The sequence below is a fragment of the Sturnus vulgaris genome, chromosome 4 (genome assembly GCF_052056855.1).
Source record: "Sturnus vulgaris isolate bStuVul1 chromosome 4, bStuVul1.hap1, whole genome shotgun sequence".
Classification (NCBI taxonomy): Eukaryota; Metazoa; Chordata; class Aves; order Passeriformes; family Sturnidae; genus Sturnus; species Sturnus vulgaris.
Window position 1 is genome coordinate 64,012,348 of NC_142246.1, and position 12,696 is coordinate 64,025,043.

At 36.7% G+C, this 12,696-nt stretch overlaps 1 protein-coding gene across 6 annotated transcripts in view; it reads left to right on the forward strand.

Annotated features, from left to right (window-relative positions):
• Nucleotides 1–12,696, forward strand: part of INPP4B (inositol polyphosphate-4-phosphatase type II B) — a 294,269-nt gene that overhangs the window by 172,564 nt on the left and 109,009 nt on the right. For all 6 annotated transcript variants that reach the window (XM_088164137.1, XM_088164138.1, XM_088164136.1 and 3 more), the window contains exons 7-9: nt 780–830; nt 4,098–4,177; nt 12,057–12,168. In XM_088164137.1, the coding sequence (XP_088020263.1) occupies nt 780–830; nt 4,098–4,177; nt 12,057–12,168 (243 nt within the window). The remainder of the gene's footprint in view (nt 1–779; nt 831–4,097; nt 4,178–12,056; nt 12,169–12,696) is intronic.

A 12,696-nucleotide genomic window follows, 5' to 3' on the forward strand; every position in this document is an offset into this window, starting at 1 on the left:
TTTGCTGTTCAATCTGTCTGTTCTCAACCACCACTCAACAATAAAATTCTAAAGACACTGAAGACACACCCACACACCAACCTGTACTTATTTTGGGAAATACAGAAGAGGAAGTGACATTATGCCAGACTTACTCTTGTGAAATGGAAGCAGTTGAGTACAGTGGCAGCTCCACCTTGCAGAAAACACGGGGACAGCTGGAGGTTCTATGCAGGGGAGGATATAGAGGCTTTCCTTCTCTGAATGCCTACAAACATCTCTCATCTCAGAGATGCTCAGCAAGTGGCTGAAGGACGCAGGGTCATAGACTGAGACTGGGGATCAGGATTTCTGCTGCAGAGCAGCTGGCAAAGGCACGTACTTACCTGGAGAAAAATACTTTTCAATGCATTATGCTCTTTCTCTTGAAGCTGAAAATTTTGTTTCCAGATAACACCTCTAGATGAAGAATTCTGTCACTCAAGTTGCAGCCAAAAAAAAAATGTCCTTTTAGGAAAGGGACTGAACTGACCACAGCTTTTCTCCCTTTAGAGACTCAGGAAAGTTCAGAATGATAAAAGGGCAGTGGTAAGAGACTTTCTTCACAGGAACCAGCAAATATTGTGCTTAAATTACTGGTTGTTATAAATTATATATGCATATATAACTTCATTTAAATTTATCTCCAAAATTTCAAAAGTATGAGGAAAAAAAGGCATGAGCACTTCTTTCATTCTAATTGGAAAGCAACAACAAAAAATTTAATGATTTCTTGCTTTTTTTCCCTTCACTTCTCTCAGGTCCGCACCAGTGTCCTACCTGATCACAAGGAACCAAGAGCAGATGTTGGGGTAAGCAATTATTTTCGTTGATTTATTTTATGATTTTGGGGGTTTTTTTCATCTTATCAGCAGGCACAGACACTCACTGCTCAACAGGAGCTGACAAGCTTTTTTAACAGCAAAAGTTTTTGGTTAAATGAATAAAATAATTAAGGCTGGAGTGATAGTCTCATGGATTGATGTAATGCCATTCACATATTTTTGAAAATCTTTCTCAACTGAAGCTATCCTGAGACAAGCACAACTGTGTAAACTCCTTGCTAATGTCACACGAGCAATGTGGATGAGATTGAGAGTCTGGAATGGCATTGCCTTGAGAACTTCGGGTCTTTGTGTGTAGGGTATCAAACATTCTGCAGCAGGAGTCGCCTTAGGTTTGTGATTTCAGAAATTAAACTAGCAACATATAGAGGACTCATTTTTATGTGTAGATCTACAGAGCATTTGACAAAGGTATTGTGAAGTAGTTTCTGTTTCCTCCCAGACAATATGAACACCTGGTGGTGTTGGGGAAGGTTGGTCTTGGTAGAGCTGAAAAAAGGAACAAAGGCCACCTGGTGCAGGTGTCAGCAAACATGTAAAATAACTGGGGGTTTAAATTATTAGCCTAAGGTATTAACATTTCTTCTTTACCAGGGCTTCCTTGGCATAGTTTTCAGGGCTGCAGCTAGTATTTGAAAAATCTGTAGCTTGGCAGCAAGTTCAATCTTAGTGAAATAATCGATGTGTTTTAACTTTTCATACAGCTATTATAGAGACTTTTCTCTTTGGCTAGCTGAGATTATCCATCAAACCACTCAAGGCACATATCTTAAGATTTATTGTTGTGCTACAGCACTAGCAAAATTCCAAAGGAACGTTACTCTGCAATTAGCATTACAGCAGCAATTCTGTTTAAAGCCTACTTTTCAAGCCTTTCCAAGTCATGTGGGCAAAGTTAGATTGGTTTGTAGACTGCCAGTTCAGGCCCCAGGGTGGACTATTGGTATCTAAATCAGTATGGAAAAAGTATTCTCCAGTTTGATATTAGAACTCCTTGCACAGGAGCATAACTCCTTTCATATGGGTCATGGGATCGTTTTAAATTCTATTTGATTTTGCACATAGCTGCATTGTCAAGCAAGGATTTTTTTTTCTTCTAAATAAGCATAAAAATATGAAACAGAGAGCTAAGTAGAATGTGTAAAGCTGATAAAATCATTCACCTTTAATTCCATGACACTGGAGAAGTAGATCTGACACTCAGACATGTTTAGTGGGTACAGTGACCAAAGCTCTTTGACTTTATGAGAGAGCAGTGTAGCTGTCTCTTGGCTCTCTTCACATGAGGATTCTGACTTAGGATTCTTAAATATATTTATAGTCCTATTTTGCTGAAGAAAGAAGCCCCAGGTGACCAAACCTTATATCAGTTTCATTCCAAATACTCCTCTTCCCCTTTCCAAATGGTCAGGTTTCAAATACAAGCACTCAAATGTCATGAAATGCCAGAATAAAAGCTGCCATCGAGATACAGTGCTGTGGAATGTGTTCTTACAGCATGAAGAAGGATGTGCTCTTGGAAGAAGATAAGTAATCTGGGCTAAATGTCTGACCACAGAGTTTTAGTGCAGAAACACTGTCATGTTGACTGATGTAAAGGAAGACAGAACCACCTGTGTGTTCACTGCAGCAAGGCTGTGCATCACTGTGTGTTACACCTGGATGTCTTTTTTCTACAAGTACCTTTCATTTTGGCACTGAAAACTAACCATGATCTCTGCTTGTGTGGCTGGGTTATTTTTCTCTATATATATCCTACAAGCCTTTTTTCTTCCTTTCTTGCTGTTCATCACTTCCCACATCCACTTTTTTTTTTTTTTTTTAGCTTAGGAAATCTAAGCCTGTGCCATTGATGGGAACAAGCCATACCTCATACCTCAGTTTACCAAACTGCAGACCAGTGTTGGTGCTTATCTAATTTCAGATTTGTTATTTGAACTGTACATTGTATATGGAAGAAAATTTATCTTAGTGTAGAGCTTTATTGTTCACATTCAAACACTCAACATCCTGCTGACTTTTCAGAAAGAAAGCAAGCTGAAGGGGTTTTTTTAGCAGAGGAAGTTACTCTTCTCAGCAGCAACAAATTCTTTTCTGTTTTTCCCTGAAGCAAAAGTTGCTCTTTGTAGGCAGCCTCTGTTGACTCAGAGTGACTTGATTCTTTAGTTTGTATATCCAAGAATGTGTATAATTTAGGCTGGAATTTTAATTTGCCATTCCAACAATAAACTTAGTGTTATGTAATAAAAACAAACCTTGTGTCCTTCTTATTGTTTTATTGCAAAAAATTAAAGATAATGTCATGATCTCATTATAGTTTATTTAGAGCAAGTGATAATTGTGTTGTATATTTGAAAGATAAATGGATAGAAGATGGCTGTAGGCTGTTAGTTTCTTTCCCATTATTCCCAAGGCAAGAATACTACTGCTGTAGTTGACAAAATGGGTTTTTAGCAATGTGGAGCAAGATATGAGCAGAGGTTAAAAAATAACCAAAGTGTAAAAGAAGATTTAATCTCTTTTTCCTCTTGGTACCTTTTTTTTTAATGTGTAAGGGGTGATTTTTATGGAAGAAAAAGATCTAGTGGTGTAGCTTAATTTAACTTGAGGCATTTTAGTTGCATTACCACATTTCTCTGCACTTTTAATACACTGAATAGGGTCACATTACAATGGAAATAGAGGAAAAAAGTACTTAAAACTTTGCTAAGAACTAGAGAAATATAACATTTCTATTAAGAAACTTGTGCCGAACTCAATTTAAAAATACTTTCCTAGCAAATGCATTCATATTTGGAATACATGGATGGTAGTGCCAGCAACTGGAGGAAAAACATTAACAAGAAGAACTTTGGTAAAATATTGAAAACTTAACACTTCTTGTAACCCAGAAATTAGAAAAATAGAAAGAAATAGATGCAAAATGCAAATACTTGTACTAAATGGAAATTTTCCTGTGGTTGTACATCTTACAACCTGTTATTTTCTCAGCTTAGACTGTCCTTAATGGAAAGCAGGAAGGTTTCTGCCCATAAAACCAAAGTTTTTAACAGTTTACTGATTATCATGCTGCAGATGCACAAAAAAATTTCTAGTGGATAGAGAGTGTCAAACTGTTATATTGAAATGCAATATTTTTCTCGGCATCAAACAGAGATTTTCAAGCATGACACCAAAAGAAGTAACAAAAAAATGAATGAATATGTTATCTTTTCTTTCTACTTTGATTTGTAGCGAAGTTTCCTGGGCTGTGCTACTTTCAGAGTAGGAGATCTGGTCAAGTCAAAGGAGCAGCAGTTGACCCTTACCCTCAGGTAAGTGTTTCCCTCTGTTGTAAATCATGGTGAGTTAATAACCCTTGGCATTTCTCATCCAAAGAAAGGCAGCAAGGATGGGGAAAGGTCAGGTGAGGAATGGCTGAGGGAGCTGGGAGTGTTTATCCTGGAGACAAGGAGACTGAGTGGGGACCCTCTAGAATTCCTTGAAAGGAGATGTTGTGGAATGGGGATCCATCTCTTCTTCCAGGCAGCAAGTAAAAGGATAAGAGAAAACGGCCCCAGGTGGCACCAGGTGAGGTTTAGATTGGATATCAGGAAAAAAAATTCTTCACATGAGGGGTTATCAAGCACTGGAAGAGGCTGCCCAGGGAAGCAGGGGGGTCACCATCCATGGAGTAATTTATGAGACAGGTAGATGTGGCCCTGAGGAACACAGTTGGATGGTGGACTTGGCAGTGCTGGATTTATGGTTGGACTCGATGCTCTTAAAGGTCTTTTCCAGCCTATACAATTCTATGATTGCTGCTTGACTGTGCTTTAAACTCCATGTTTCATCAGGTATATTGGAGGTCAACTTGAAGTGCTTCTAATTCTGCCATGAACAAATTCAAAATTAAATATCAATCAACCCTATAACCTGGAGCTTCCCAGTTGCCAGATTAGAAAAATTAATTTTATGGTATGATAACCTGTGGAAGAATTTCAGGGAATTTGGCATAGGGAATATTCATTCGGAGTTTCCTTTAGAAAGGAGCATAAGAGCCTCAGTTTTGTTTGGTGTGTGTGTGATTTAAAAAATTACCAGTTCACAGTTTGATTTGTTTGCTAAGCATGTTTAAAGAAGGTGGGCCTAATTATTGAAGGTGACAGTGTTCAAAACCTAGGGCTGGGCTGAACAAATACATCTTAAAGCTGTGCACTGAAGGAAAAAAAATTCATTTATCACCCCTGATGCTGTCTTGCATGGCTTAAGATAGATGAAGATAGAAATCAAAACCTTTTGAAGGTTAGGGGCAACCTTTTAGGTGGTGATTTTCAGAATAAATTCATTGGATTTTATATAGTGCAGGGATTTTGTTGGGCTGATTTCTGCAATAAGCAATGGAGGCTTATTTGGGATTACTGGGAAGGTTCAGTTAAGCTTCACAGAGCAACTGCTCAAACTCCATATGTCTACAAGGGAAACATTTTGGAAGGAAAGAAGCTGTGACTGGGAGAACTGAAACACTGGATAAGTGCTGTGAGAAAGTTGTTTTACATTTGTTACCCTGAGCACAGGAAGACAGCCTTAATTTGGTTTAAGGAGCAAAGTATGACCCATTCAGAGATTTTTTAGAAACGGAAACGTCTTAAAGTATTTTGGCACCTGCCTTCCTATTTCAACAAGATCATATGTATATGAGTGTGTTGTTTACAGGGCAAAGTTAACAAAATACTTTGATTTTAATTTCTTCCAAACATAAAATGCCACTCCTAACAAGAAGATAACTTTGTCTAACAAAAAAAATCTGATTTGATAAAATGTGCACTGACTGTTCTCTATGGGAATTGAAGACAAGGTAAATGAATTCCAGCTTAGTGATTGTAAAAATCTATTCTTACAGGAATTCAAGTTGTCATTAGCTCTTTGGGATAAACTTTGCTTCCCGAACTGACACGTTGAAAATTTGAGCTGAAAGATTGCCTCTGACAGGTGGCACAGTAATTGACAGAATGGAAAGCTTCTGGACAGTTTCAGAGTAAATATTTTGTATCTCAGGCATCTCCAACTTGTAATCAAAAAGTTAAGATGGAAAACTCATCAGAAATAGATGAAAAATTTGCCTTTAATTAATATTTTTAGTCTTGTTTGTCCTTTTTGTTCAGCTAACACTAGAAGACAAATATACCAATTAAATTAATTTGCAGATACATTAAATGGTAGGGTTTAGTCAGGGTTTAGTTAGGTTTCTTTTAAGAAAAAGATCGTAACTTTTCAAAAGTGGGATTGTTTTCTGATTATTACTATTCAGCAGCAGAAATTCAGTAGAAATTATCCACATTTCTTCAATGGCAATTTAACCAGAGCAGTCTGCTAATCACCCTGGGGTATTAGTAACTCTCAGGAGGATAGAGGATATATCAAGGGACTTGTCAGAGCATGAAATTGTGTTTAATTCTTGTTGATATTATTTGGATGGGAGTTTATCAGGGAGTGCCTATGACTGAGATACTCCTTTGTCAGATGAAAGTAGAGATTTAAGGAAATAGCTCTGTGGTGTGCCCTGTAAAGACTGGTGTAATTATAGAATCTGGTTAATTTTTAACTGAGTTTTGTTTTTATTTTCCTTTTTTTTTAAACGTATTTCCATTGTCCTGAGGTGCAATGTATCAATATAAAAGTGTTTTCAAGGAAGATTGTTGTATTTTTCTGTTATTTTGTGGAGAGCTGGCAAGTGTGTACAAGTTCTTACTGTTGACACACCTTGCTCTACTTTTCCATTTTCCTACCATTGTACTCTTATAGTGATTTAGGGACACAAGTTACAAAGCTTCTGCAAAAGAAGTTTTTTCTTTTGATTGTCCTTTTTTCTCCATAAAGGTGCCCTAAACTGGTGGCTGAGTGTTTCTGGTAGATCTGTAGCTAATCATCAAAACACAAAAAGGTCAATTTAGGTAGAATTACTTCAGTGTACACAGCAGATGTTGGCAGTGGAATTTAGTTATTAGAGGTTTAGGATTGCACTTTCCAGTATGGAATTTATAAAAAGAGAGAAGCTTTCTATAGGCTTTCATGTTTCATTTTGCAATGATAATGCAATGTCACTTGCTTCCAGCTTTCTCATACAGTTGTGATGATGAACGGCATAAAATAGGCTGTTGAAGGAAACAAAAGTGTTTTTCAGTAGGAGAATATTTCTTAAGATTGACTATATAATATACTGTGTCCAATTAAAAAAAATAAATACATATTTTTTTCTTTCTAAATGAGATCTAGGTATACTGGCTGCTAATTTAATAATAAAAACTGGTTATTTTTTTAGTTGATTTATTTCTTAAGTTCAATTTAGAGGATCTTTTGCCATGCCTTTCTGTTAAGAACAGCATAATATTTTGGGATTTTCTTTTTTTTTTTCTTACTTGAGCTCTATGGCCTTTTGCAAAGAGCCAACAACCAACACTTCTATTAGCCCCTTTCCCTGTGGTGGTAGTTTGCCTGTTCCAGGAAGGTCCTCTTTAGCTTGGCCAATTTTGATATGGTTTCCACTTATTTACATGTAAGAAGGAGGAAAGGAAAAATATAATCTTTATATGATATTGATATTTAGTGAGATATAAAAGATAATATCAAGTGATATTCTGCTCTCTTGTGTCCTCTGCAAAAATAAGGTGCATCTGACGTGTTTTTCTTAAATGACTGACAAATGTGTAATTAGGGCACATCAGTGTGAAATCAGTGTCCATGCCACTCAGATTCTTTGGCCTCTGTGAGCAGGAACTCTGTGGCAGTGGAGCTAAACAAACAGGAACTGGGATGGAGTGCAAGAATTATACAGGTTATCTGGGAGGTTGTGTCTGTCAATCTTGTACTACACAGACCTATTTAAGCTTGTGTCAGTGCTTAATCTCTTGGACAGTATCTATTTATCTGGCCTGTCTAATTTTAGTTGTTTTCTTTTCATTAATCTTGCATAGGACTGAACTTTCTGTAAAGAAAGGTGATAAACCTAGCTTTTTTTTTGGAATGAAAGTCCTCTTCATTTCCCTCCCTCCTAACAGCTTGTAGTTCAGTGGGCCAGAAAACATGTAACTGCACTTTGGTAGCAGTAATATTCACCAAGTTTAACAAATTAGAGAGAATTGGGAAGTAGCACAGTAATTTCTGCAGTCATTTATGTACTTAACATAACTTCCCTAGCCAATAAGGACTATAAAATATTATATATTTAGCTGCATTTCCCTATTAAAATTTAATAGATATCCGTCTAAAACTAGTTGTACTTGGTCTCCCTCCTGAAGTTGTTGGCTGCTTCATGTTGTGTCATCCACCTCAAGAAGCTGGTGAACAACAGCTTGACTTTATAAGTTAGGCAAATCTCCAATACAGTTGAGGTGAAACTTGTTCTGACATGAAACTTAATCAACTGTACATTGAAATAATGAAAACAGAAAGAACTGAGCATTGCAAACTTTGTTTATTTACCTTAGAATGCAACAGAATGTTATTTACTGTGGCCTTGTTTAAAACCAGTATTGATTATTGTAATAGGCTTCACTGAATTCACAGATAAATATTTTTGTGTGAGTGCAATAGTTTTCTGCTTGGATGTATCAAAATATATTATACCAGTGGGGACGTTAATTTTATGACAATCTGTAGGTTAGTCTGTGCTAATTGCTTTTATTGTGTGTTATGCTCTGGAGAAAGGGGCTGCCTGCTAGACTCAGTCATGCAGTTTGCTTTTCAGGCAGTCACTTTGCCTTTTTTAATTAACACAGCCATGCAAACATAAAGTCTGCTTCCTTTTTTCGTTTGTGTTATTGAATATTTTTATTCTTTTTTTGTTTTGTTTTTGTTTAGAAGGAGGATGTATGGCCATGGGAACCAATTAGCAGGCCAAAATTTGCATATTCAACATGTAGTAGTGAGACTTGATGAGATCAGCATTGGAGGCAAATGACTGCTGTTCTCAGTCCATCTAGCTCAATTACTTTTATTTTCTTCCTCTCTGGATGCCTTGGTTAACATTTTATGGCCAGAAGTACCTAAGGTGGGAACAAATTCCTGCTGCTCATGGAGTTACTGGCTGCCTCCTTCCTTCACATTTGAGGGAACTAATACTGACCTGGGGATCCTTAAGGACTTGGGATTGTACAGAAACCTATTTCAAATGCAGGTGCTCTGCTGCCTGTTATCAGACAATTGCTGCTCCTTGTCCCAGGGTGCTAAAATGTATCAGCAATATTCCAGTTTCATAAACCAGCTGGATTTTCTGCTATGGATGGGCTTCTTATGTTGACACTGATTTTATTCCTTGTACAGTATCCCCCATCCCAACTTGCCCTATGCAGGTGTCAAGGTGCAGTCCTTTTTTCTGTGGGTATATGGTGTGTGTGTGTATATATTTATTTATTTATTTATTTATTTATTTATATGTATACTTGCTCATACAATTGCTCTATATGTATATAAGTGTATATATACACTTGCTATATACAATTGCTCCCTCTCTTATGCCTAGGGACAATTTGATGCAGGGCCCATCTTCACTGCACCATGTGGGTGCAGTGTCCTTCTCATCTTTTTTAAACTACAGCAAATAAGCTGGTTCCATCCTAATGCATTATGAAATATCCTAAAACCAATTAATTATTTCTCTGCTGCTCTGTTGAACAGCGTGTATGTGTGAGATTCTCTTCACATCTCTGCAGACAAAGCTGTGTACATGCACGAGTGTGTGTGCTCAGCATTGTTAGTGCAAAGTAAAATTATACAGGTTTTTATCCCATTAAACTATGATCACAAGCTTTTTTTTTAATCTTTCCCACTGCATCACTTCTGTTTTTCTTTTTAAATTTTCTTCCAAGTGAAATGTTAATCTCATGATATTGCTGAAAAGTTTGAAATGTGTGACATGTCTACTTGAAGACAGTCATGTCCTGCTGGTGTTTTGAAATCAGAGTCTGACACTGCTCACAGCAGTTTTGCCCTGGGCATTCATAGAGCCCTTTGTTGGTTTGCATGCCTGTAGCATTCAAAAGAAAGTTTGGATTGGAGATTTGTTGGTTTTATTGTTGTTGGCTTATTTTGTTAAATCGTGTGTTTATGTTTCTGTGTGGGAAGATAAGAGCTGGAGAAATAAGCGCAACTACAATGCAGCAAGTCCCACTCTTTAGTTTTATTGTGTTGCATTACCTTCTCTTGCAGGTAATGCATGTTTCAGATTGTAATATTACATATGTATAAGACCTGAGTAGGCGGGATTTTGATAAGAAAATAATAATTTTTAAAAATGTAAAATGAAGTGAGATCAATCACTGTTTTAAAACCCATACAAAATACTTATTGCTCCTCATGCAGGCAAGCAATGCAGTACTGACTGTCATACTGAGGCCAAGGTGTTAATAACAGCAGCAAGGGGAATATTTAGCATTCTAAGGAACAAGAGAAAAGGACTGGGAAACTGTAGCTAGCATTTCCATTTTATTTTACTGGAGCAACAGTAAATCAGTTTATTCACTTGAGACTTTGATCAGAACACCTTAAGCTGTTGAAAAATTTTCAGTCTTATAACCACACACTTTTGTTTTTAAAGAGATATGTGATTTGCTGACATCTGACATATTCCCTTTCTGCTTGGGAATGCTGTAGTCCATTTATTGACACAGCCTAGTTTGGGTGCAGGTTTGACACCAGGAGAAAAGGAGTTAAGTCAAACCATAAGGCTGTAGCAAGTCAGGGGAAAGTTCTTCATTCAGAAGGCCCTTAAGTTGTTCTCATGCATTCCAAAATTATAATGTCTTTCTGCTCATATGCACTATTTGAACATGGAACCCTTACTACTTTTCTTCTGGATACTTTGTTAATTAATACAAGCTTCTTCAATTGCAAAACTGTCTGGAACTATTTTGCTTTTAATTGTTTCTTTATTGTAGGTAATTAATTTGGTTCAGAGCAAATAAATTTTTAAAATTTTTGTAAAATATGAAGAATTATGTAATTTTGTAAGGTTTTACAGATTTGTATAGTTGTACTGTATAGTTGCAAGATGAGTGTATACTACTGAGTGCACATTAAAGCTTAATGGTTTGCAACCAAAATAATTATTTAATTTGAAAGCTTGGGGCTAACTGTTTTTTCATTTTTTACTGTAGGAGTTGAACTTGGTGATTATAATGGGTCCCTTCCAACTCAGCATATTCAATAATTCTATGATTTTATAACATTGAACTTTTCCATGTATTCTTTCTTCCCTATTTATCACTCTTCATTTTTACTACTCAGATAATACATAGCATTGCACCAAACACATTTGTTTTGATTCTCCTTCCTCGCTGTGTTTTTGTAATTGTGCTGAACTTATTCTCATCATTTCCGTTTGCCTATATTTGCTTGGTGCCTTTTGTTACCCTTCCCTCATTATTATGAAATAGTCAGTAACTCTTCTTTCCTTCCTTTCAAAAAATCCGGCTGTTCAGAATAAGCCAGGGGAGATAGACTGTGCCATTAACCTTGGTGCTGTGATGCCTCTGAAAGCTGAAAAAGCATTTGGTATCTTTCTGGAGTTGAAACTCTTGTTTCTTCTGAAAGTAGTCAATGATACTCTTTTCTTGGTGATGTACATCTGAATTGGTTTTGTTTGTTTTATTTATTGGGACTAAACTATTTGTGGAGATGATAATAAAGGACCTGTACTACTGTTCCCATATAGTTCAAGAAATGGGATGAATTCTGAAGAATTACTCTATGGATGGATTACAAAGGGAGAAGTGATATTCAGATTTGTTTTGTTATTTTGATTTTTTAGGAGTTTTATTAATACACTGAGTATATCCTTTCTTTGTAGATTGTTAGGAAACAAAGCCATGTACTCTGCAGTGGGAGTGCAGATCTTAAGTGGAATATTGGTGCAGTATTACAGCCCTTTATCCAATGGTCCACAGCCAGGATAAGGTCTAGAATGAAAATTTGGCAGTATTCATGGATTCATGCACCATTTATGGCACCTCAGTTTAGTGATGAAAACTTCCATTGTCCTGAAGAAGTTGCCTCATTGTTAACATTTGGTTTGTGATGGTAAATTACCAATTCAATACAGGTGACTGCAGCTTTACAGAATGGAGAGGGAACTAAATATTTACTGACAATATTTTAATTGAAAGAATTTGATGCAGCAAGTGACTCAGTGTCATGGGTTGGTTTTCTTTTTTCCAGAACATCTGATGGTGGAAAGACAGTTGGTACCATTGAAGTCAATCTTGTGAAGATGGGAGAACTAGAGGAGGGGGAAACAGACCACATCACAGCAGATACCCAGGATCAAAAGGTAGAAACTCAGTTTATTGCACAAAGTTAATTAGAATGATCAGTTGTACCAGGTGTCTAAAATACTAATTACCAAATTTGGTTAAGGAATTAAAACAGAATTTCTGGATTAATTACTATGTACTATTCTCTCCCTCAACTAAAAAAAAAAAAAAACTCATGAAAATGTACAGAGTAATAGTCTAACCTGAGTTTCCTAGTCCCTTTCCTTCTTTAAGAAAAAAAAATAGCTTATTTTTTCTCAACTGAATGTACTCGATCACTTCTGGTAAAAAACTCCAGAGATGCCATAAGTACAGCTTCTTTTTTCCCTTGGATAGCTGCTCTGCTTTCTGCCCTTGAAGTCCTGTTCATGGTGATTTTTATGTGCAATCTGTGCCCACAATACTGAAAAGCTGGGAAGAATGGCAGACAGGCAAACCAAAGAAGAGGTGAATTCCCTTGCAGAGGGCCAGGTTCATCTGCATTTCATGGGAGCACATTTTTGCAGCTCTAATATGATGGTTTATTGCTTAACACTATGGTGTAT